General features: G+C 39.6%; 1 protein-coding gene across 2 annotated transcripts; it reads left to right on the plus strand.

Moving 5' to 3' along the window:
• The first annotated feature begins 12,523 nt into the window (after positions 1-12,523).
• Positions 12,524-27,321, plus strand: si:zfos-911d5.4. 2 transcript variants are annotated; one of them, XM_044014371.1, is made up of 8 exons: positions 12,524-12,714; positions 12,970-13,103; positions 13,582-13,682; positions 14,148-14,296; positions 15,227-15,455; positions 16,487-16,707; positions 16,943-17,029; positions 25,945-25,989. In XM_044014371.1, exons 2-7 carry the CDS (start codon positions 12,982-12,984, stop codon positions 17,000-17,002), a joined length of 882 nt encoding a protein of 293 aa, XP_043870306.1. In that variant the 5' UTR covers positions 12,524-12,714; positions 12,970-12,981; the 3' UTR covers positions 17,003-17,029; positions 25,945-25,989. The 2 variants fall into 2 exon arrangements, with proteins under 2 accessions (XP_043870306.1, XP_043870305.1); XM_044014370.1 differs by lacking the exon at positions 16,943-17,029 and having other exon boundaries at positions 25,945-27,321.
• The last annotated feature ends 7 nt before the right edge of the window (positions 27,322-27,328 follow it).

Genomic DNA, 27,328 nt, shown 5'->3' on the forward strand with positions numbered 1-27,328 from the left:
GTTTATGCAAAAAGCTAAAAAGTAGCTTCAAATGTGCACTAATGTAATATACAGTAGCTAAAAGTTAGTTGACTAGTTGTTGATGTAATGATTTCTTTTTCTAAAGATAGTTTTGCTGTGAAGGCTTGTAGTGAAAACATGATAACTTGCAACATACGTGGTAAAACCTGCAGGAATACATTTGCACATGTCAGGCACATTATCACACATAATAGTTGTCTGCCTAATGCATCTTTCAAGTGTGGTTTCCCTGAATGCACAAGAGCTTTTTCTAAGTTTTCGGCCTTTCGCTCTTACATTCATTGCCATAAATATATATGTCCATATTAAATGCAAATGATCTTTATCTTATATATTTTCTCTATTATTACATTTTAGGCGCCTCATTGGGATTAATCCTGAGAGGGGAAGAAAGCCCAGCCAGGGGAAGATGGTGTCAAAGAAGACAGGGAAGCTGGCAACAACAGTGAATCCCCATGTGGCCATTCTACTAAAAAATTTGATGGATGACCAAAACTAGCAGTAAGGTTAATTGAAGTTGAATTGGCTGATAATTTGTATAAAATAAAATACAAAGTTTAATGAATGTAATGTTAGCCATCACTTGTCATAGTTCAAGAAAAAATTCTGACAACCAAGTAGTAATGGTGTTTTTATGGATTTTGCAGATACTGAAAATGTTCAGCTTTAATAAATGCCTAATGGCCATCTCTTGTCTGAGCCATTTCTGTGATAACTATTTTAATTTATTATTATTATTATTATTATTATTATTATTAATATTATTTTTATTTTTAAATGTAAACATTTTAAATCATTAGTTTATATCACTGTGAAGAACACATTCTACAGTTTTACAGTAATAAGTTGTTAATGGGGAATGCTGTAGGAACTGTAAAATAACAGTATAACTGCAACCAAAGAGCTGACAGTATAATACTGTAATGTTTATTTTACATACAGCACAGTACTGTAATATCTTTACGGTACTAAACTGTTGTTGTAAATCACAGTAGGTACACTGTAGAATAACAGTTTAAAGCTGGCAACTGTAGCTGCCAGTAGTTTACTGTAATTTAACGGGAAATTTTGTTACAGTGCATGCAGAAAGGCCCTTGTTCCAACCAGGTTTCGAAACCGGGTCTTCTTGTTGCAAAGGCAAGAGTGCTTACCACTACACCAACCGTGTGGCTGCACTCCACAAATAAATGAATGAAATAAAAATGGAAATCATCTAAATCTTACTGAATATCCACTAATTAAAAGCATCACTTTTGTCACCTTGTATTTAGCATCTTCAGCCACTTGTTTTAATTCGACAGGTCTATAATTAGTCAATGGTTCAGTCAACAGGAGACGATGACAGCCGAGAAACCGACCGAAAATGGGGAGCTAAAAATAAAACCTTGCTCAGCTCTCTCTCTCTTTCTCGTCTGTAATTTCATCACGTTATCAACCACATCTGCTTGTTTGAACAATGCAGGCGTCCTTTGTGTAATGACAGGTTTGTGCTTTGAAGATCAAGCATGTTAGCGCAGATATAATTTGGCTTCCCTTGACTCACTGTTACTGAACTTTTTTATTTCACTGATCTTTTACCACAGCGAAATAGTGCATCATATTCCACCGCAACAATTCACTTTGTAGGTTAAGATAAAAATCATTACATCACTTTATAAACTTATGGGGGTAAACAGCCCAAATCTTTATGAATTCATGACAATATTAAAATGCTGCATCGTCAGCAAAGTCTACAGTCGTGCTGCACATTTTATGGGGCTGCGAATTCTCTCTTTTACCGTTTACAGCTGCCACATCTGATTATGGAGCTAAGACACTTATACACAAACATTTCTGCTGACTTATGCCACTTCAAGTGTGACATTTTTAAATTGTATTGCAACAGTATAACGACATGGACCGATGCAGCAGAGATTTTACTTCACTCTGGTGAGTTTACAGCTGTAGTGACCACTTCTTTAACAGAAGGTCATGATCCGAAAAGTGATAAAATTACAGTCTTGATGGCTTTTCTTCAACTACTCAGAAATCTAATACATGTTGATATCATAATACAGTGTAGTACACCAATATGTTTACTTTTGGTACTCAACATCTAACTATACTCACACATAACAGATGAAAAATTACAAATGCCTGAATATCTAGATTAATCCAGGACCAGAATGATAATTCCTCGGTGACTGTGTGCAATAATCTAACACTGAGTGTAAGCGTCCTTGATAGGAGGCTTTTGCTCATGTCTTCCATCTGTATGTGCCAGGCTGAGAACAATCTAAAACTGCTTGTCTTTTCACATTAGTTGTGCTGATGTGGAGGAAACCCTGCGACAGAGCCTGGGTTCACCATCAGAAAATAATAATCTGCACAAAGGCTCTGGTCTATGGCTTTTTGTTGTTTTGGCAGCGTGACAACAAAACTCATGGCCACAAATAAGCAACTGTTAAACACAAAACTGATGGATTTCTGCTCAACAAATCTTAGTATGTGTTATTATAAAGCAATGGACTCCAATTATTATCTTCTTAACCTTCTTCTTAACCTTCTTAATCGTAACCTTTTCGCTATAGCACTGTTTAATTAGGTAAAAATGGTGATAAATACAGAAAAGAGCAGAAATAAGCTTTGCTTTTGTCTAATGTTAACAGAGGTAAAAGCTTGGGCTCAACACCAGTGAGGTTTTCGCCCCATTACAGAAATGAAAAAAAAGAGATGATTTTGCACGTTCACCCTTGACGATGTCAATCCCACTCGTGTACGCACTCAAATATGAGGCCATCTGTCTTTCATCTCTTTATTTCACAGATGAGTTCACAATGTCATTATCAGCTGTTCTCTGAAGCCTCTGCCACATCACACAGCAAAAGCAAACACAATTTGTAAAGTATTGATCATCTCATTAGCAATTCTCCAGCGACGAACCACAAGTGTCAGACGTGGTGTGAGAGCTGCACAGGGTTTGGATTCAGTAACGTTCAGATAAATGTGTCGCACGGCAAGCGGCAACAAATGAAGCCGAAAACACAACTTCTTTAAATTCCTTTTAACTTTTCTGATCGTATTTATGACAAAAAGCAAACACTTTTACTTAAGTACAGTAAAGTTTAGATTTTACTTAACAAAATCTTATAGCTGGAATAAAATAGTTGGTCAGCTGCACTTAGGGAGTATAACTTGGTGTTTTTGTTGTTGTTGATGTTATTTTTCTGCCTGTCTTTATCTGAAAATAGGCTCTGTCAAGCAACACTATCAGACCTGATGCAGGATTATCATTTACAGCGTGGGCTGTGGTATGAAGCCTCTCTCAAACTCCTGAGAGCAGTTCTGAAACTTTTGCTTGTACTCCCTTGAACCTGTTTGCCGCCGCCGCCTCGCTTTACTAACACAGTGTTGCTGTTGCCTCCGTCTGTTTTGATTTAAAACTAATCGCTTCTTGTGTGCGGTGCAGGAATGTTGCCGGGCAACACGAGATCTAAACACTGTAATACTGAGAAACACAGAGCTGATAGGCTTACTCAGCATTCTGTGAACTCATTTGACAGTGGTTTGAATATAACAGACTTCACGCAGTAGTTTTATTAACTATTTCTCACCTGAGGCTTCATCACAACCACTTTCAACATGTTTCAGTAACTATGAAGGTAGAGAATAAAAATAAAAATGTGAGTATTGCTTTAGGTTCTGGCCTCATTTAGCTGAGTTTGACTTCGGCCATGATGACAATGAATGCATATTTGTAGTCATCATTTTGAAGCAGCAACAGTTTCAGGAAGAATAAATTAGTACTTAATAATAATAGAATAATAGTTATGTGCACACAATGCAAAAATAGACCAATTCCAGGGTGCATTGTGGGAATATAACCATGTGAAGTGAGAGCATCGCCTCTGATACACAAACTCAGGTGTGCGAGAAAACTATGTAAAGCCATGAGATGAAAGGACAACTCCTGTTGTCTTCATTAATTCAGTTGGTTCCATCCATATTCACCTGAGCTCATCAGTGTGTTTCATACCAATCCAGCCTGCTCATCCCCTGCGTTGTGCTGAAAAGCCAATTTCCTCATGGAGTGATCTAATTCACTACAAGGATTAATTTGCTCTGCTAATTTGATATTTGATTCCACAGTACTTCCATAAATCCCTCCCTTAAAAAAAAAAAAGTCATCAGTGTTCCATTCACCTTTGAGAGCAACCGTAATTAAAAACGCTAACGCGCAATTCTTCTTTTTATTTGTAGCTATAAGGAAACGAGCAGGAATGGAATGACAACAGAGTTTGGCTTGAGATAATAGATTTTATATCAGCATAATTACATGAATATGAGAGTGTAATGGTTTTGTTTTTTTTGCCATATCGAGCTTGCAGGAGACTGCAATTAACCTCTGCTGTTCCTTCTCTAACATGCAGCTCTCACACATGGTGATGCTTCATCACACTGTGCAAATGCAAACTTGATCACATCACATTAACGACTTTCTAAAGGACTGTTTTCCTCACTGCTTTATGTGCAAGTCATTTTGCACAGAAACATACTTTAGAGCTTTGCCATCACTGAGGGCGGCCAGAGCTGCTGTTTGTTCAGGTGGTTGTCCTATTACAGAAGATCCTTGTCATGATGACACACAATTATACACTCCTGCCATCTAGTGCAGCAAAGCAACATTACAACAATATGTTCAGGGAGCTACAATCACTGCATGTTCTCAGCACTGCTTCCTCCTTGTGGAAAAACAAGGTCAGTGCCGCTTTGGCATTTCCCTGCAATAAACCATGTCTCACCCCGGTGGCATTTGTAAATTGCCTGCTCCATTTTACCATCAAGGGGTTGTTTGAGCGTTTGAAATATTGTTACACAGGTTACAAGGTGTAAATTATCAATGTATGTCTTCTTTATAAAAATAGATAGCTCTTATGCTTAAAGAATAATACTCCTGGTTTTATACCATCTAACAAGCAAAGGTGAGAACCTGTTTGAGCACAAGAGTCCAAGATAAAACTCCACCCAATTAGGGTAATATTTTGGGGGCTGTCATCTCTGCCCCTGCAGCTGACATCCAGCCATTTGGCTCCTTGTTGAGATTAATAGCAGGAACACACAGGGGCCATTAAAGTTGAAAAGCTACTGCCCCACCTCTTCCCCAGCCCTGCCCCTAAAGCTATAAGCCCCAGAATGGCTCCTGAATGAATAGCTCTCACCAGTCCTATATGAAAAAACATGATTTTTAATTATGGGATGTGGCGTGATACCAGGGAGGAGAAGTAAAGAGGTCAGCAGGGAAAACCTTTCATGCCTTCAGAGGAAGTGACATTCACACAACTCAAGTTTTCATTGATTGGATCCCACTCGAGAGCTTAAGAGTTTTAATACTGTTTACTTGTAACTTAGTTAATGTGTTGATTTAAATTGTACTAAAAATATGTTCTTCTCAACTCAACTCAAAGTTATTTATAGAGCACATTTAAGAAAAACAACAAGGTTGACCAAAGTGTCGTACAGAATGACGTCAAATAACAAAATAAAATTGGTAAAAATAGAAAGCATAAAGACATAAAACATCTAAGAATGATACAGAGCGTAATAAAAACCCATAAGAAGCAAAGCAAACACACAAAAACAAAATAAGCAATTTTTTTATAATATTGACAACATAAGACATAAACGTTGGCTGTTGAATAATCACTTTAAAACATCTATTTTATCTATTTATTTAAATATCCTAACATTACAAAGTCATCGACTAATAATTGAACAAGATTTGTTCTTTCACTTAAACGACAACTTTGAAACTGAACTGGTTAAGTTTAACTTCATTTTTGGTATATCTCTAATAAACTTTTATTTCTTTAAGCAGGAAAATAAGTTGCACATTTCCAGATTGGGTTCAACAGCACATCTTGCATTGCTTTCTCAGACAGCACTGCTGCTGCTGCTGCTGCTGCTGCTGCTGCTGCTGCTGCTGCTGCTGCTGCTGCTGCTGCTGCTGCTGCTGCTCACTGGGCTCAGGCTGCTTGTCTACCAGGTCTGTAACAGTATCTGGATGGAAATGGATGGGTAGAGTCAGCACCTCCACTAAATGTCCATAATTCACTGTCAACAGCCAGCACAGGGTTTCCTAAAAGTATCTGAGCAGTAGCCAAAAGATCCCAGAGAACAAGTGCAAATCTCAGAAACATTGTGAGTTTGCTTGAAGCACAAAAACTACTCATTTGATCATAAAAATATGACAACTTTGAGTCAATTTCACTTCTTCTTTTCAGTTATATCAGTGATAATACCTTCTTCACTGGGACATTTGTCATGAGATAAGCTCTTATTAATTCATGGGTTCCAATATAATATGACCAGGACATAATATCTGTCTCAAACTATGATGGCTAAATGAATTATTTACTGCCGTTTGTATTCAGTGCCCACCGAGTCCTGCAGAGGGCAGGAGAGACAGCCCATGCCTTTCAACCTGAAACCCAAGAAGAACCTCTTAAAGAGAGTCACTTGCAATCAGAAAGCCTCCATTTAATTACAACACACAGGAAATTACCGAGTGAATGGGTCAGGCGCTGATAAGCGGCTGAGCCCCGAGGATGACAGCTCCTGAAACCTGAGGAGCCCCCGATCTCAAAGCTGACTTATCACAAAGGCCAAGTCTGGAAGCCTGACAATCTGATTGTACTGTCGTCCAGATTCATAATTAATATATTTATCAAATTAATCGCTGAAAAGAGCCCCGGGGCTGCCGAACAGTGGGGTAGATTCATTTGCCACTGGTTCGGCTTACAGCTAATAACAGTGTTGTCAGTAAAATAGGCCCAGAGTGGCCTGATGCCCCCAGACCTCATGACAGACAAATTGCTCATCTGTGTAGAGATGATATGGGGAATTTAGAGAGTGAACGAAAGAAAAAATGGCATTGTTTGGTGACAACCACAATTGCACCCTTGTTTCTCATGGTGAGTACTGAGGTGGAGGAACATGAAAGGGGCCTTTTTCTGTTTGGGGGAGAGCTGAAAATACCTGTTATACCTCTGGTTTTACAAATCATTCATCAAAGAGGCCATGTCTGCTGCTGCCATATGCTTTTCAAATCAAGAGGACTGTTTAAAAAAGTGACCTGGTATGTTGTAAGTGTATTTTATGAGTCATTTTATTCTAAATGATTTTACTTTTTTCTGTTTAAATGTCCAAATGTACAATATTCATTCAAAAGCATGTGGAGCTGCATCTCTATCCGAACGTTGCTGTACATTATAGAAACACTGTACTATACTGTACTGCACATGCACAGTCGTCTCTTAGTGCTTTGAATGTGAAAGAGTTTGTGTAGTTTGAACCACAAGTGTCCTCTCTGTGCCAAAACAGGGGGTTCTTTCATCTTTAATCAAAGAATGTACTAAGTCACCTGAGCCGCACACAGAACCATGAGTGTAACCATAGACTGACACACAGTCAGTCACACAGGTGTCTCTGTCAAATGACTTGTGTAAACTAAAGCAGAAAGGTTCATGTAGTTTAAGTGGTTCTCCTTAGGGGCCAAAAAATAAAATATAAGGTTGCTTTATTTGTTTGTTTGTTTTTTCTACCAATTTCCAGAGGTAAATGTGTTATTTGATCATCAGACAGTGGATCTGAGATACAGGTCTCATTACCACAACAACACAGGAAGTTGGGATTATAAAAAAATGAATAGAATTGACAAAAAGTCAACATAAAAGTCACTTCCTTCAAAGACAATAAAAGCCCCACACGCTCTTTACTGTGTTTCTGTCAAGTTTTATGAGTAAAGGATCTGAATAAAATTTAATTAATAAAAAACAAAACTGATCAAATTTAATCCACCTCTGTAATAGAATATGAATTAAACAAACACAGCAGCGTCACAATGATTTTAAGTTTATTCTTCATTTGACCAAGTGGGGAAATAATGGGTGAAACTGCCCTTTAACACAACTCAATGCTATTCATTGTAATTTTGTAGTAATTTGATGTGCAAACTTACAGGGGATTTGATTCAGCCTTGAAATACTACAACTTTACATTACTGTATTATTTATCATTTATCTTCTTAAGTATAGATTTTTGTCCTTCTGCGTCACAATCACATCAAAATTTAGTCTAAAAAAAACACACACACAAAATATTATCACTAAAGACTCACTGAATATCTCTCTCTATCTCTCACTTTAAGACCTTTTCTCTCCCCAAAGATGTTGCCTCTCATCCCGAATTAGCCGATTACAAATTGGACACATATGGTTCCATTTGGATCACTAATGAGCATCCTGAAAAGCCACTGCGTAAAAAATGACACTGCATCGTTTGTCGCTCCCTTAGTTTCCCCATCTGGTCCCTCTGAAAAATGTGAAATTGTTGGTAATCAGTGGTCATCATCTCAGGTCATCAGCAGCTGTAATTTCAAAGTAAAATATGCCCTATTCCTCCTTTATTAACATATCGATCAAATGTAATATATATATATACGTATATATATGTATATATATATATATATATACATATATATATATACGTATATATATACTGTATATGGTAGTAAACTTTATTTTATTCACACTTAACCTATATGATTTGGCCTACACTAATGTCCAGGGCAGCATAAAATGCACTGATGATGATGATGATTGCTCGATTGACCTTACACCCTGAAGGTTACGCTTGACTAATCTTGTCTTGTTTGCTCTGTAATAATGTTGACGTGACATGTGTTGTCCTCGGCAGTACTTGTGCACGTTGGTGTTTGTGTTGTCTTGCAGCAGCTTCGTCGAGGTGCTCGTCCACAAGCACAAGCTCGGCAGGTTCAGCTCACCGCGCTCTTCTCTGCAAAGCCGTGCACCAGGCAGATACAGTACAGCACAGGCTCATCAGAGGTGCCGACCATGCACGCGCCCGCTTAGTGAGAGGGCTCTCTGCCTGTAATTGCCAACAATTACAACGTGCGCCGCACACGAGGAGTTCAACACTATTTTCAAACACGGTGAAATGGCACCGAGGCCTCCTCCTCTCGCATCCGTGATAATTGAACAATTAAACTTTAGCATTCTAATTACCTCTTCATATGTCATGACTATTTACTGAGGCAGGCCGGTTACAAGGAGAGTTCTCCAGGGTTACAACAAAACTGTTGTTCACACTTTTACACAACATTTTTAATTCCATAAACTGCATGTATTATATTAGGAGTGACATTAGCTGGCACCATGAAACACAAGCTTTTTTCTCTTTTTATGTTCAGGTTGGCTCGTAATTATACAGGTGATTGACCCGTGATCACTTAGAGGCCATTTTCTTGAGGTCAATCAGCTGCAGCCCCTATTAAACCTCCTGCTTTGGCAGGATTTAAATCACACACTTTGATTGGGGCAGTTTAAGCTCTTTATACTCCTCACTCTTAAATGCTCATTCTCCCTCCAAAACGAATGGACACGAATACACAGAGAGCATATGGAGAATCTCTCGTATTAATAATGCAAAGGAAATGAGCAAAGATGAGCGAGCAGAGCATCGGCGATGTTCTGTGACCATTACTTCTGCAAATGAGATATATACGATTTGAAAGACTGCAAAAGTATCATCTTCTTGTTCGTGAGAATCTGACAAATACGTGAAACTTGTGCCATTATCCTTCTCCAGATTAAGCTCCTTTCTTTCTAGTATGGTCACCAAGCTCTCTGTGGTAGATAAGCTCCCCAAGTATGAATCCTGATGCCTAATTATATTAAAGAGGGGAGCTGAAAACACTCACTCACACACACACAGCATTCAAAGTGAGGACCCTCAGTCATAATACATTCCCTAGCCCCTTAATCATCACAACTAAGTGCCTAATCGTAATCCTAACCGAAACCCAATTATAACCCTAACTAAAACCAGGTCTTTACCCTGAAAAAGCCCTTCAAAGATATGAGGATCAGCCAAAATGTCCTCACTTTCCCCAAAATGTCCTCCCTCCATATGGTTTATATGGTTTTTCGACCTCACAAAGCAGCAAATACAAGAACACACACACACAGTGGGGCTCTTCAGGTGCATTAGGTGGAGATGACATTAACACAGACAATAGTAGATGCAAGGCTCCAGGAAGCACTTGAAGAATGCAGTGGAGATGAAGAGGGCGTGTGTTTCACTCTGTGACAAAAGGCTGAAGGAAACAATATGGCAGCAGCAGCAGCAGCAGCACTAGCCTAAATATAAAATAACCAAAACAACCACCAGATGCTAAATCGTCAACAAAATAAGTTTTTTTTGTCATGTCGGGTAAAGTTTGTGCAACACAAACATGCGCTCATGACTCGGTCACACCATAAAGATGAGAGAGATTATGGATGATATTAACTCCAACTCTAAAGGCCAAACTGGGAGCATGAAGCACATTTAATATACAGTATAAACTTACTCACACACACACACACACACACACACACACACACACACACACACACACACACACACACACACACACACACACACACACACGCGCGCACACAAAAGTCATTTGCAAGTTCCAATACAAGATGATTATATGTGGCGATACGGAGATGAAAATGATTGGAAATGTATCACGAGGTGGTGATTGTGGACAATATTAAAGTGCACAAAGACGCTTTTGTTCTCGGAATTCCACCAGCAGTTCAGCCAGTATTGCCTCTGCTTTAATTTAATATCTATTTATTTTACTCCATTGTACGGGTTTTATTGAGGTTGCGCCTGCTTTATCCCCTCCATCTAAACCAGAAGTGAAGGTCAGGAGGGGCAGAGTGCCTCTGTTTATTGGCTTCCATTCAGCCCATATGAGCTGATTTGGCTATCTGCTCTTGATATTAAACTCTTTCACAGTATTTTGTGCTGTCCGGATATTGTTTATCACCACATTGAGATTTTCGCTGTGTATTTACTGTTGAATTAAATATTCTTCATCACTTTTGTAATATCCTCCTGCCCTCGCATGCAGGATGTGAGAATCCTGGTGAATGTGCATGAAAATCCTCGGGTGTCTATCGATGAGTTCAGAGGGGAAAAAAAGACAGAAGACAGACAATAACGTTTCACCTGTGTCCTCTGATACGGCGTATGTGAAATGCAAAAACATATTTTATTATTTGCAGCCAACTCTAGGTCAAACCTCCCTGCATCACTGCAGGAGTTTGTTTCTGTACTCTCAAAGGTCACCTGTAATCATGAATAATTCAGTCCTAGTTGTCTTACAAACACTGATACAGTAAAATTATTCCATAGCTGTCTTTTAAGGCTGGATTGATTATTTATTACTTTTTGTATATTTTTTTTCCCTTTTTCTTTTGCACATGTTTGTACTGATTAGATGTACAGTAAGTGTAGCCAATGTCTATGACTTGTGAAAATACAATATTGCATGTATTGTGTTTGCAAACTCTTCATATTCTTCTATTATTAAGGACCCAACATTTAAGACACCAGAGCAGAACAGAGGAGCTCACTTCAACCATGAAACAAAATGCATCCAATCATGTTTACACTATATTATAGATAAACCTCTTAAAATGCATAATTTTATTTTCAGAGGAAAAAAAGAGGAAGGTTGAATCAGGCTTCAAGTCTTTTTACAGATTAAGAATAAGGTCCATCATGTGTTTTTTTAAACCTATTATGATATGATCACATAATATTATGTCTATTTATCCATCTATTTTCTCCCATTTTATCCTCCACATCTTATATTATATTATTAGTATTAGGGCCACATATAAGACCAAGGAGAAAGAAAGAAAAACCCAGAATAAATTATGAGATTAAAGGCAGAATTCAGAGATTAGTTCTGAGAATAAAGTCAGTATTTTAAGCAAAAAGTCTGTTTTCTCTGAATTCTGACTTTAATATCAGAACTCTGACTTTAACCTTAGAAAATTCTGACTTTAAACACAGAACATTCTGACTTTAATCTGGGAATTATAACTTTAATCTCAAAACATTCTGATTTTGATCTCAGAACTCTATCTCAGAAATATAACTTTAATCTCTAATCTCAGAATTTTGACTATAATCTTTGAACTATCTCAGAAATCTGACTGTAATCTCAGAATTCTGAGTTTAATCTCAGAATTCATGCTGCTTTATTTTTTCTTTAAACAAATATTTTCACGTGTCCCTAATACTCTTCCGTAGTTTTCAGATATTTACATGTATCACAATAACATTTCACTCAGAAGTACAATTCAAAGTATTAGAATTTTAGCATGGTGTAGTTTTTACTCCATTACTACGACAGCTGCTGTAGTCAATTATTATTTACATATATATATTATTTTTTTTACATGGCATCATATTTTCTCCCACCAACTGATCCTCAGTTCATAACACCAGCTGGACATCACGTGGAAATAGCCGCAATCGTCATTGCGTCAGGCAGAAAAAAAAAACAACGTATTATGACGTCACGGAGGGACGAAATATGATGCTGCAGCTGGTGCACGTGGTCTGTTGTTTACTTCTTGGAAAGCTGGATGTGCTGGTGAAGGAGGAGGAGGGGGAGGGGCCGCGTGTGACATTGTGAAACAGTCTTCCTTCATATGGAGCTAACGTTACTCAACATTTGGAAAAGGACCCACAGACCAACGATAACACGAGGATAATGTTCGAGTGACATTTTCGTGCGTGTGTTTTTTTTTCCGGCTCTTTCCTTCAAAAAGCGCGAGACCTTTCACGGTATGTGCTGTCTGTCAGAGTGACGCCTCTCTGTTGTCTCTGCTCTTTGTTCTCAAGTTCAGATTCAAGTGTTGTTGCTCACAGTGAATGTAGCAGCTAGCATGTTGACAGCAGGATGCTTCCAGGACACTGGAGTTTGTTTAGTTCAACTTTACAGCTCAAACAACACATTTACACATATTCATAACATGTTTTCACTGCATATGCTATCTGTGTTTTCACTGCCTCCTCCTCGTCATCTTTTTTCCCCCCCAGATAAAGACTAGAATGCTTCAGCTCGAAAGCCTGTTCACCCACTTTCATCTCAGCTCCAAAGCTTCAGAGAGTGTCCAAGGCCAGAGCCCACCACCACACACACAGACACTACCTGAATTTATACAGCACGTCAGGTGAGTTCACTCACTCATATCGTTGTTATAGTGACAGCTGTGTGTAATAACCGCTTTATCCTACACATGAGTGTGTCGCTGATATCAATCCCAGCTGACATAGGGGCAAAAGGCAGGGTACAACCCTGGACAGGTGGACAGTCCATCACAGGGACACACATAGAGACACACACCTACAAGAGTGTCCAATTTGCCAAATCCAAATCTGCATGTTTTTGGACTGTGGAGGGAAACCAGAGAACCCAGCGACAACCCACACACACGCACGAGAGAGAACATGCCACAGTCAAATTCAGTCGGCACAACAAATGCCAGTATTGCTTTGTACAAAAATAATAATAATGAGCCAGTAATAGTAGTTCATAGAGTCAATGTTGTTCCACTGCCCCCAAGTGGCCTACGATAGATGAGTTTATGTAAACTTAACTTCTGTGTGTGTGTTTTGACTGAAGTATAACCATAAATGTTTTTCTTATAGGAAACTCACTGGCCTGAGAAAAGAGGATGTTTACTGCAACCTGCGAATTCCCGATCAGGTTCAGACGGCCAAAGATGACATCAACGTTGTTATACTCACAGGTTTGGATCTGTTGTCACATGTTATTAATGAGTCCTGAGCAATAAATAACAAGTACATTCATATTGAGATGTGTTGTCATAATGTGATGATCTAGTATCTTAAACATGGCTTTTCCTGGAGCTACTTTAAATATAAGTGAAGAATGAATCATTACATGGCCATGACCAATAAATAGTACATTTGCTTATATACTGATGTTGAGACATTTGTTTCAATATGTATTCAGAGCTGCAACTAACGATTATTTTCATAATTGATTAATCTGTCCATTATTTTCACGATTATTCGGAAATTCAGAATTTTTTAGTATATTGTCATAAAACATGATCTTGTACTTTAACCCCATCATCCATTGCTATTTCATACTTCAACGCTTGTATGAACTATACGTTAAAGTAGTATATTTTTGCTGATACTCAATAATTCACCACTAAACTAATGTTTTTTGTTCTTTTTCAACGTAGGCCACGGGATCTTCTGCATTGACATAAAAACCTGGAGAGGCACTGTGTCTGCTCACAAACAAACCTGGCATGTTCAAGTGAAAGAAGAGGACCAACATTTTACCAACACCTGCATCGAGCAGACTGAAGATCCCCTGAGAGCCATCATGGTAAAAAATGAAACGAAAAATGCTGAAAATGTTAAAACAGCATCATGAAAACCTAAATGTCAAACTGTTTCGCATATTTAGGTCCAAGGTCCAATCAATTGTCCGCTACATTGTTTTCATCTAAATCCCGGCAGTGTTAAGAGCATATGAGTCACCGGAACAATTTATATGGAAATTTCAAACACTGGAGTGGGGCTTCCTAAACTTCACGAGTGGGCACTCTTCATTTGAAAGAACATAATTATGCTCAGAGGGAGGGGAGTGAAAGCAGGCAGGTGCCTAAACACAGCTGTCACCTTACGGGCCTGGGTCTGTTTGGAGTCATTCATTACCATCTCTATAGATACTCAGTGTGGACTGACGGCAAACACACACTGCATTTTTAAAATAGTTGTTTGAATTGGATCTATTAACTTCATTTATCGACACAAAGCAGATGGAGCTGGACCCATTTGAGGATGTATAATTTCTCCAAAAGGATTAAAATCTTCCATCACTGAGACGTACTTTGTGAATGTCGACTGTGGCTGAATTAGTCAACAGGAAATTGCTGATATAATGCTGATAGATGATTGGTAGGTTGTTGTTTTTTTCTTATGTGATATCAATATAAAGATTTTGTTTCTTTTTTTTTACAAAATAACAGAAGTGCACAGACATGACAAAATAAAAATACACACACAAAGAAAAATGGAAAGATGTTATATGAAGAATCAAGGAATTGGCTTAAGGATTCTGTAAAGCTATATCACTTTTTCATACTTTTAATTTAAAGAATACAAAAATACATGATGTCTCAAAGTACAATGTTTAGCAGTGACAAAGTAATTAAAATCAGAGACTGATGATAGATTAATGTAAACACAGCAACAAGGATCAATAAGTCAAAGTAATAATCAGTTGCATCTCTTTCTTCTTCTCCTTCTCTAGACCAAAACAACAAACTTGTGCAACCATTTGAAGAGGAATGGAGTGTCCGTGCACCAAAACCTTTTCTTCCCCAGGGTCATCTTCCTCTCCCCGGACTGTGATCTGGAGGAGGAGCTGAGGAAGAGGAAGGAGCTGCTCTCACACAGCCAGATAGATGACTTCCTGAGATCTTTCAGGGAAGGCTACATGACCTGGATATCAGATGCACTGACTCCCTCCTGGCTCTCTGGTGAGTGAGTGAGTCCTTCAAAGATAAACACGATTATTCAAAGTCTTAATACATCCCAAACACACGCTGTATTTATATTATATAAATCATCACTTTCTACATACTTTCTCCATGACTGAGGCCTCAAACGTGCTTGTGCTTACAGATCATTTTCAGTTTCACAATAGTGACACAATAAATTAATGACATTAATAAAACCACATGAACAAGTAAATCCGCTCTTATCATCAGTGTTGTTTTTATTACCTGTAGAGCTATGGTTATCCTTCACCCTAATTTCATGACTTTTTAAAAGGGCTGATTGATTTTGAACACCAGACCATTAATTGCGCGTCATATTTCTTTAACTTTTCTTTCTTTAACTAACGGTTCAGGCACAAGGCAAGTGTTGCTGACATATGAGTCTTCCAGGAGCCCTGAGACATATTTTAACCCTTTAACGCAGAGCGCATCGTAGACAGCATGTTGCATTACCATAATTACGTGACAGTTTGTGCCATCAGAACAATTCCAACGGTTTCTGAAAGCTGAGAAGTTGCACGTCAAAGCCTACGTGTGGTTATTACGGTCATTTCACTCGTGCTGTTGTCGGAAGCAAATCAGTGTCTTTGACACCAGAGAGGAGAGAGTTGGAAACATTTCTGGGCATAAGTTTCCATTTTTTTGGCAATCAAAAAGTGAGTTTAAATAAGTTGTATGTTTAAAATTTAAAATTTAACACGCAAAATCTGGTGTTCATGTACAACTACAGTGGGGTTTTTTTTAAATAAATCTTTTTGTTTTTCTTCATTTCAAATTGTTAATACACTATTTTAACATGCAGTAAATTGTAAATAACTGCCAGATATTGAAAAATGGGCAAATGCATTTGCTCACAGAATCATTTGAGCAAATACATTGGTTAAGACAGTGTTACATGTCCAAAGTGTGTATATAGCTCTTTTGAAGTGCATATACTGCGTGAAGTTCTAAAAATGTGAAAAATTAGGTCTTAGATGAGCAGTTCACCATGAACAGGTGTCTTTCTGCAGGTCATCTGTCGTACAGGCAGATCGAGACAGTGCGCAATGTCCTGAGGAGTGTAGGAACGTGGGACCTGGTGAGGCTGCACTGTGGCGACCAGCTCAAAGGAGACTACCAGGGCTGCCAGTACATCGCCGTCAACCGCCAGGAGATGGACGCACTGGAGTTTTCCAGGGTCAGGACACTGTCTGCTGACTCACTGTGGGCCCTGCTGGGACACACTCCACAGGTCAGTGCACTTCACTGGCTCTGATGAGCCACCAGGACCTACATGGTCTGCATACTAGTCATGAACATGTGTGTCACTGGCTCCGAATAACAATGTCGAGCAGCGCCTCTAAAAGTGGGAGGAATTGTATCTGAGTCTCATACTGTGCTATAAAAAGTACTTTTTTATTATTATTTATAGATTATTTATTGGTTATAAAGATTAAAAAAAATGTGATCTGTGCTTTATTCCTTAGAGGTTTTTGCAAAATCTTAAGGACCCCCATCCTCTGAATTGTGGGAAAGGGCTGATGTGAGGCAAACATGAAGGAGACGATCAGCAGGTGGCAGTATTACTTTATTACCGTCTCGTTCAATATTCAGCCGTTCCCCACACGTTAAAGGAAATGGAACAATGGCTGTAGTAGAACATGACAGCACTTTCACAGTTCATTTAAAACAAATAGGGTCCTGTCTAATTGGGAAAAGTCACCGTGACTTGTATAACGATCAGATTAGGTGATGATTATAATGCAGTGCTGGCCAAGAGCGACTCATTTGAGATACCTTTTTTCATCACATCCCAGAGAAAGCCTTTATAATTATCAATCTAGTTTCAACTCATCAAAGTTTTATTTATTTAGATAAATAGAGATTGGTGGAAAATGTTTTATTTCTCCGTCTACAAAAAGCTGAAAGGCCTCTTTTTGACTTGACTCGACTGTCTTCATTCTAGTGCTCTCCCTTGATAATTTCCATTCACGCTCCTCTCGTTAATTAGCGCTTTAACTCCTCAGTCTCACAATTGGCTTGAGTCATTCTGCTCTATAATTGAATAAAAAAAAACTAATTTAGTCTTAAAAGTGTCACCTGAGCCTATTCACGTCCTCGGAGTGGTTGAGATCTTTCTGGATTATTGTTGTTTATTTTAGTGCAAGCTGATAAATGGTAATAGGATAATGATATTTACTTAAATAATGGTTGTTTTATGATAATAAAAACATCAAGTATTTAATTATTCTTACTGTGTATGACTGTGCCTTGGTTGAGGCTTAAATAAATGTGTTGCATGAATGAAATGCTAAAGGTCACAGATGTGTATGACCCCGGCCCGCCGTTCTGCAGCCATTACAAATTCACACCCACCCTCTCAGCACCCAAACACTCACCCTCACTCCCCCCCAACCCCCTGACTATATGTGTTCCCCCCTCTCGCCTCCAGCTGCTGTACATTTGATACATGACCCGACGATCATTAGACAGTCGTCAGCAGGCCCTTTCTCTAGCCCGGGGGGACACACACGACGACGACAACGAAATCTATTATTTTCAAAGAAATATTTTTGCAAATGGAGGCGGCGCGTGGTGCGTGATGTGTCACTTTGAAAACACATTGGTGGACATCCTATTTTTCCTGCCTGTGTGTGTTTTTCTGTCCCAATTATTCAGCTTAATGTTAATATTAATGAAGAAAATGGAACTTAAGTCAAACATTTAAAGATTGTGCATCTCTGAACCTCACCACAGTCTTCCCTCTGAAGAAAAAAAAAAATCCTAGCTCGTGTGTGTAGCAGCTGTGAGGGGAAGCTTGGGGGGTGGCGGAGGAACCCGATAGCTCCCCCAGGCATATTTTCAGAGGCCAGATATAATGCACGCTTTTGATTTGTTACTTGTAAACACACAGACGGGAAAGATCTGGGATATGACCCACAGTTTCACTCGGGCATCTGTTTGGTTGTAAGAAGTGGCACCAGATGCATCCACAAAGCCACCGCGGAGCCACTGTAGGTGTGTTCCTGTGAGCTCAGTGGAGAATGGGATGTTGAGATGTCCCCAAAGTAGAGAATGATTGAGTAGAGTGGCTGTAATTTATTAATTATGGTCTATATTCTTAGACCACGGTTCTGGCTTCATCCAATTTGTATGGATGGAGGGGGGTAATTACAGTGTGTGTCTGTGTGTGAGTGTGTGTGTGTGTGTGTGTGTTTTAGGGAGAGAGAAAAAGACCTTAAGATCTATTCATGTCATCATTTAAAGTGCAGGTTAATTACGTTGTTCATCCGTATGTTCATTTTCTCTAAAAATGGCACTGCTTCAGTGCCAGTTAACATAAACCAGGTTATCCAGAAGACTCCTAAATGAAGTTTAAAAAGAAAAAGGAGGATATAAGTGTGTCATTGCATCGCTAAGAAGCAGCACTTCCTCCGGCCGTAACTTGACGACACTCGCCTATTCGCTGATTAAGAGCAGCGGAGCCACAAAGCGACAAAGCTGCAATTTCACCAGCAAACACGTCGGCTAACGAGTAAACCAGACGAGATGTATCTCATCTGTGATGCTGCCTACAGATTCCACAGGGACGTATGCTCACATTCCTGCCCGTTTGGCCATCTCCCAGGCTGCACGTGTGTCACAGGGCTGTAATGGACAGGCGGGTGCACCTCGTGCTCGGCACAGAGAGAAAAAGGCAAAGAGGGGAGACATCAACTGCTTTGTGGTGATAATGAATGGAGGCACACAAAAGGCCTGGAGCTGGGCATTTTACAAAGCCTGCACATTCTGCTTGCCTAAAGAGATAATATTGACAACCACTGTGGCTTTTTGGTCTTTTTTATGTGGAGAGGAGGGATATATTTAGCCATTTGAAGAAAAGCTGAAGTAATAATCAGACTTAATCAGAAGTATAATCAGAATCAGAAGTATTAAAGAAGTTGTGTTTTTGACCACAAAAACAACAAGGGTCAGCTGTGGAAGGACGATGGTCTAACTGCAGGTTTTAAAAGAAAACCTTTTCAAAGAATTTCACATACTTGAAAATGACTTATTTGCACAACTCTTTTTTTTTTTTTTATGAGAAAACTGCGGGGAAATTATCGGGCATGTTCAGATTTCTGTAATTGCGGCATCGCTCTTAGGACAGCAGGCAAGTAGAATTAGAAATAATTTGCGCCAGAGTGTGTGTAGGAAGCAACAGAGGGAAGCTTGCTGTGCAATTACACATGAGAAGAGTGCTGCAGAATCACAAGTGTGTGTAATGAACTAGTGAAGACACCAGCACTTACACAGTGGAAGGCAATGATAAAAGCTGCCTTGTAATAGCCTGTGATTAAACTTGGTAAAATCTATTTTTTCACTCGAGCACTAGACTGCAGTGAAGAGTCCCGTGGAGAGATTCTGCATCTGTCAGTTTGAGGATGACTCAATGTGTTTCCTCCCAATTCATCACCCAGCATGCAGTACCAGTCATATTGGAGGGCTCTTCAAGTGCTCTTTTGTTAATTTAGTTAAACATCAGACCGCCACAGTTCACGTTTTACACATTCCTACTTAACACAGGTGGAGATTGAGTTTGAGTAAATTTGAATACATGTTTAAAATAAAGCTCCCGGCCATTAATATTCATTACGGTGTAATCTCTTTGAATATGGAAAGACCTGTGGTTGTTGGTCATTTCTGTGATGTGTGCATAAACACTGCGTGTGTGCACTGAACGCAAGGAAAGGATCACAGTTCTGCACAATTCAATTACTATTCAATTTAACAGCATGAAATAAAGAACATGCTGTTCAACTGTGTGTATGTGTGAAACAAAGAGTTCTTTAGTTTGTTTTTGAGGTTTTGCTTGGAATAATGTCCATGTAAATATAAATATATACATATATAATGTTGATAATTAATAGTTTTAGCAATATTTTAAATCCTTTACGTCCAACTTACTGTCTTAGATTTGGACGACACAAGCAATTGAATGAAAACACCACAGACTCTGGGTTGAAATTAAATTTAAAAAACAACGACAGGATCATATTCCAAGTCACTTACCAATAATATTGAATTACTACTAATTACAGTCCTACTGTTTAGGCTCCATAAAGAATTTTCCCTATTAATGAGTCTCTGTCATCAACTAATCTGGCATCAAATGCTGGATTTATGATCTAATGGAAACTTTTTCTTTCTTTCTTTTTTTGTCTTTTTTGGTCTCCGGCCAAGATTTTCATTTTATCTCAGTGAGCTCAGCTATTTGTTTTGGGGATTCAGGATATTACGGTGATCCCCACTGTATGGGGCTGTACGATATGATCAATAGGGATTCATGAATAATGAAGAGGCCGATTGGAGCAGAGACACTTAATTACAGTTTCAAAAGCCATTCCCGTTAATTGAGGAGAATAAAGGTGGTGAAGTGGACTGAATTTTTTAACGCTGACTTTCCTCTATTGTCCTAATTATTTAAATACGAGGAAAAAAACAAGACAAGAAGCTGCGGTTTTAGGACGCAGCAGATGGCGTCTTCGTGCATTTCTGTGTTTGTCACTTAACGTCGTCGTTTGTTTTCTGCTTCATTTCCTCGGACCACCTGTGAGCAGACTATCGTTCTTTTAATGTGCGGCCTAATATGCTGCATATCCAGACAGTGTGTGCAGCAGATACAGTACGTAATTGACAGCCCTGCCATCTGTTACAGTTAGGTGAAATTATGGATAAACTAGTTAACACACACTTTGGCCCATTGTCTGTTGTTTTGATAATCACCCTTAATAACGGACGGCATCAATATGGTCTTTAAACCTGATTTGGGAGTTAATGGAGTTAGATGGGGACAGTCAGTGTATGCTCTGGGGGTAATGCTGTTAGAGATGTTCGTAAAGAGCAAATTAAATCAGTCATAGATTGTGCCCTCTCAAGTCAGCCAGACAACCAGACCCATTGAGGAGAAAAAGGAGCGGGATTCATATTTTAACCTCTCGCAGAAAATGCACTTATGCGGATGAAAATAAAGTCAGAGCCGGGTGAATGGATGTAAATGGTTGTTGCCGAGAGTCTTAATGGCTTCCTGTTAGCAGAGGTAGGTTGTTTGGAAGCAGAGATGCAGCTAATCAGAACTTAACCAGTTGGGTTTTTTTTTTTCTCCATGTCGTCAGACAAATGCAGTTATAGATATGGACGTTCACGTCCACTAAACTTAAGTTAAGGCATCTTAATGGACGGCCCATAGCTGCAGCACCGAACAGCTGAGTGTTGACGTTTGAGGATTTCAGTCTCTGGACTGATGCCATCCTGACGCAATTACTACATGAATTAGTTGTTCAACAGACACCTGTTGCTAATTACTAGCTAATTGTTTTAGGCTTTTGTGGCGGGAAAACTGCTCTTCATCCTGTATCAGTATGAAAAGTATCAGACACGATCAACACTCATGATCGAGGTGTTAGTAGAAGACAGATTTTGACACATAATCGATCGAAACAGCTTAGTTTGAAACCTCGACTGGTTATACCAGCAGGGCGGCGTGCAACGATTCATTCATGGCATTCTTGGAAGCATTGGTTATCGATTTTCATTTCATTTTACCCCTTTAACGCCTAAGCCTCAACATAAAAAATGTACGTCTGGCCTTTTTTGCTTATTTTAACCATAAAAGGGCAAGAAAATTATCCTGTGAGTGCTTTTGACTATTTTTCCAGTCTTTTTCACTCCACAGTAATGCAAAGTGTGCTTGGGCAATCGTGTCATCTGCGATACACTCGTACACTACACTACTACTACTATTTATATTACACTGGTAAAATAAATAAATATTAAGGTCACTATAATCTGCCAGGTCTACCTGCACCTCTAGTTCACACTATTACTCTGCTTATTACACCTGCTGCTGCGTTTGTGTTGTTTAACTTGTTAACTGTCTGACACACCTGCTGCTTTTAAAAGGTTTGTGTAACTCTTCACTATTTTTGTTGACTATATTTATACAACATCTTATTTTAAAGGATTTATATGATGTTCACTGAAATTGATTATGCCTTTGCTGTGATTGCACATGGAATATATTTAAGATGAAGCGTCTGTTCCTGAAAGTGAGTTCAGAGAATCTGAAGATAAAATTAAATACAGTCATGTCGCCTTTGATAATAATGCAAGTTGATTTGTATCAGCAGTCAGTGTAAGTTCGACCAAAGCCAGCCAATGGCTGAACTCTGTTAAGTGTCTAGTATCATACTTTTGGTTTGTATGTTAAATCATTTTGTTGTCATTTGTGAACATTATTTACCTAACGTACCCGTGTCAGCAAATCAAACCGGGAAAACCATTAATCTGTTAATTCAAGACATGAATTAGAGAACAGAACGAGTCGACTGATAATCCAGTGATTACAGCTTCCTCGCAGGTTTGTTAGTGTATTCACCCCACGAGCCAAATCACACGTCGTTGATGTAATTGTTACATCCTGCTCAAACGACAGCAAAACACTTTTGGTCTGATTCCATTGCGTTTGGCTCATGGACAAAGATGTTTGGTGAGTCAGAGGTGTGTTGCTCAGTGTGTCTCTCCCCACCACCACCACCATCTGCGTCTGGTGAGACACGGCGTGGAACAAAGAGCCCGTCGTCTGAGGCTGGTGTGGCGTTACGCTCACTCAGAGTTCACCTGAAACACTGCACCGATGGCTCCAGGTAACAGCCCCCGCTGAATGATACCCGACTGGGATTCTTTGACTTTATCACGGGAAGAATCTGAACTTTGTGAATGGCAATACACGCAGGTGGTGACACGTCCCTACCCAATTACACCGCTCCGCGCATTATTCCAGCTCGTCAAAATCACCCGTCAGACCGTCAATGGCAAGTAATCATGTTTATACTGCAGCAATTAGAGGGAGTCACAATGCCAAAGTTTGGTTTTACAAATCACTAAAGCACTTTCAGGACTTTCAGAACCCAACTGGTTGACACTCATCACACATCCCGACAGGTAGAAGAGAAGGAATGCTGTGGAGACTGATACCAGCTGTATCTGCAGGGAGATGTTGGTTCTTTTTTTGTTTGGGGCTGATGAGAACGAGCTGTTGTGTTGCTTTTAAGAGGCTAAAAGGTGAACCAGAGGCAGGATTTACGATCGTTAGAAGAAGGTAAATAAGAAGAGGTCTGGTTGAAACGTGAGGAGTGATGTCATTTACACAACTCCCCCCCAACATCGAAAGTGAGTGCCTCATCATGGTAGACATTGTTAGGTGAGCTCTGAGCCCTTTGTGTGACACCCAACCTTAGCCCCAAGGGTCCTGGCCATGATGTGAGCATGATACACACACACTCACACACTCAGGCCTGCCCGCACCTGAAATAGTAACGATTCTCGTAAGCTTGTGGACGATCTACAGTCAGAAGTGAGACATTTTTAGAAACTTCTTTATCTGATCATCATCATCTCTTCTTGTGACATGTCACTTTCCATCGTAAATGTGCTCATCACACATTCCACACGTCTGTCTGCGAGTAACAGGCCGTATCGTCTTTACCCTCAGACACTTGGCTCAAGTGGCTGAAAGGGTAACATGTGGTAGCAGTTCCTGTACCTGACACATCATCTCCGCAGAACAACACCTGGCAGGCGGCTCGTCTAGACTGCGCACACAACTCTCCCCTCTTTGATTTTATGCCAAAAGATGGCAGCTTCCTTCCTGTGTGGCATCATCAGATCAATGTAAATCACACTATTTTTGTTGATTTTGATTTCTAATGATACCGAATCTGTATCTGTAAATGTTCTATTGGGGGATGCATTCATTTTATCCATCACTGTTGAATTCCACACCATTTCTGTGATATTTATATATTTATTAAGACTGAAGCGCTCAACTTCCTTTAAAATATCCAGTTGCTGTTTATCGACCATTATGTCCACTATGATTTATTAGAACAATTCCTCTGTGGTGGTTTTGTGTTGGTTTACGTGATTCTTTGCCACCAGCTGTCATGAAGCCATATTTTTTCATGCACCCCAAATTAATAGACACTCACTCACTCTGAAGTGTCTGATGCTATTGTTAATACGAGCCATGTGGCTTTCAGCCGCTATAAGACGCAGTTGTTTGGGGTCTTTTTGTTTTTTTTGTCCCTCCGTCTCCCTGTTCTAATGCACACTAATAAGTAAGTAAATGGTGCAAAGATGTGTGTCTGGAATCGCACTGGCTTTTGTTGGAGATAATTAGGTTAGCAGCAAGAGTGTGCAGGTGTTGAGGGTGTGCTGTGCGCTCATGTTGTGCTGCCGACTTGCTCATATTCGGAGGCTGTCAGGGGTGTCGCACTTCCCATCAGCCCCCAAAGCTCAGCAACCTCTTCACTATTAAAATGATCACTTTCAATAGCAGACAAAGGAAAGAGGGAACATATCTAGTGCAGGGTATTTTCCCCACCTCTAATGCTTATCTGCCTTTTGATGTCGGCGTAATAAAAGGCCTATTGGGCTTCCACAATGACCTGCAAAATGGACAAGGGCCGATATACTGGGCTCTGACTGTCACTACCATTAACTAAAAGGCCCAGACATTATGGAGAGCCGGGGATGAAAGAACATGGGAAAAAAAATAATAATTGAAAAATTGCCTAATGCTAAAGTGAAAGAAAATGGAACTGTGAAAAGGCACTGTAATATTCTGTTATCCCCCGTAAATGCAGCCAAACAAGAGATGCAGCGAGCCATTCTTTTTGAAATGGATGTGGTTCACTTACCTGCATGTCTAAATCTAGTTAAGGCTTCCATTGTCAGGCTCAAACATAACAGGGCGTTTTGATGTAGTGTTAAAGCGTATTATGCCCTACAACCTACATAAAATCAAGAGAGGTATGACTCCATTCAAGATGTGAGGGGGAATTAAAAAAGCTCAGAGAGAGCGAGAACAAGGTTAATTTCAAATGTATTCTGTTTCTCTCGGGGCTGCTGTCGCATCGCTTCTCCAACTGAGAAGCAGACACGCTTTTCAGGTTTAGAGGAAATTTGAAAGTTTGGGGTTTTATTCAAATGGCAATTATGTATCCACAATCAAAATTTTAAAAAAGATATTGAGGAAGCAAAAGGAACTTGTTCTGTATCTTAAGACTTATGTTATGAGATCTTTCAGTGACAATAAATATTAGCTTCATTAAATCATGGATTTGATCATTTGTTGGTAAAAAACATCACAGTCCAGCAACTAAGCAGCAGCTTGTAAACATGTAGCATGTAGCAGTCAAAGGTCAAAGTCATGAGTGCCTGCTTAGTTGTGTCCAGGTCAGGAGGTCAGAGTCAGGGTCGTAACCCTCAAGGAAATCACCTTGTTTTAAACAATGTGAGACCAGATTGTTTCTGAATAAGTAGATCTTTGGGGCCGCTGCTCTGTGACCCCCTGCAGTGAGTTTCTCATGTAGCAACATTTTGTGCCACTTCTAATTCTCTTTACAAACTGAATAATTTGCAGTTTTTTTCCTCTATTGCTCTGCAGGTGACAGTTAAAATGTATAAGCGTGGATCTCATGGCTGGCTGGGGAAGTCCCCGAGCGCCACCACCACCATCCCATCCAACACCTTTGTGATCTTCAGGGTCAGCGGAGACGAAACGGACGCTAAAATCCCTGCAAGCACCATTCACAGCATCACACTGAGCATTTAACGGTGCAACAGTGCACAAACAGAACTCTAGATTTAGCTCAAAGCTCATCCATTCTTACAGAGTGCCTTATATTATGCAGGTAAGGGAAGGAAAGAGGGAGGGAAAAAAAGCACAATTTGCCCGTTTCCCTGAGTAGCTGATCCTCACTTGCAATATTATGTTAATGAAGATTGTTTCAGACAATTAGCCTGATTAAGTTTCTCTTGTTTTGAATTTCTGGGGGCGAGCCCACACTTTGCACATCTATTAATTAATCATTACGTGAGCTGATTGTGTGACATCAATTCAGGATTTCAAGTGTTTTAATGTGTTAATTGTGGCAGTTTAAAAAAAACCCCAGTGGCCTCTGCTGCGATGAGGGCTGAGTGTGTTACTGCCTCTTTGGGTTTTTAATGGGGAGTGATTTACGGTCTGTTTCCACAGTGCAACTGTAAGGTGCTTTATTAATATGCTCGACTGCACAGTGAGGGGGGACGATAACGTATTCAAGAGCGCACAGGCGCAGCCAGCAGCACCATTCATAACTGTGTCTGAGTCGCTTTCCATCAGTTACCAGGCTCGCACAGCTGCGCTAACAGCTAGCAATTGTATTTACTGGGCCTGGTAGTGGCCAAAATGAAGTTATTTCCATCAAGATATCAGTGCCTTTAGCTAATGCAATAGAGGGAGCCTCTCTGTGTCGATGGTATCGCGCTCTACCTGAGACATCATTACACTGTACTCAAACTCCTCACTTTTTCAAATGTCTGTTTACTGTTTTACCTGAGGGACAGATCACAGGTCGTCGTACAAACAGCCCGGTGTTGTTTGCAGCAGTAGACGCACATTTTTATAGACTCTGGTTGTTGTCGACTTTGCTTTATTTTTGTCGGCGTTCCGATGAATTCATTGTGTGTTTAAACATAGAAATTGATCACTAATATTTACGGTATGAGATGATCTGGGATGAAGACGACATTACTAACTTGAAGTGAGCTAGTTATGTGCATGCAGGTTTCACTGTATTTTTTATTACGCAATATAAAAAAACAACAAAAAAAACGATAATTTAAAAGAAAAAAAGAGCACTTTCAGCATCAGTCCACCTCAAGAAGAATGATTGCTTACTTTACTCTTCAGTTGGTTTATTTAAGCATGTTGGTTTCATTCACTGGTGTGTTCCTATTTTGTATTTGTACTATAGTGTCATAATAAACCAAGTTAATGATTCAATGCT

This window comes from Solea senegalensis, linkage group LG18 (assembly GCF_019176455.1).
Source record: "Solea senegalensis isolate Sse05_10M linkage group LG18, IFAPA_SoseM_1, whole genome shotgun sequence".
NCBI classification, from domain to species: Eukaryota; Metazoa; Chordata; class Actinopteri; order Pleuronectiformes; family Soleidae; genus Solea; species Solea senegalensis.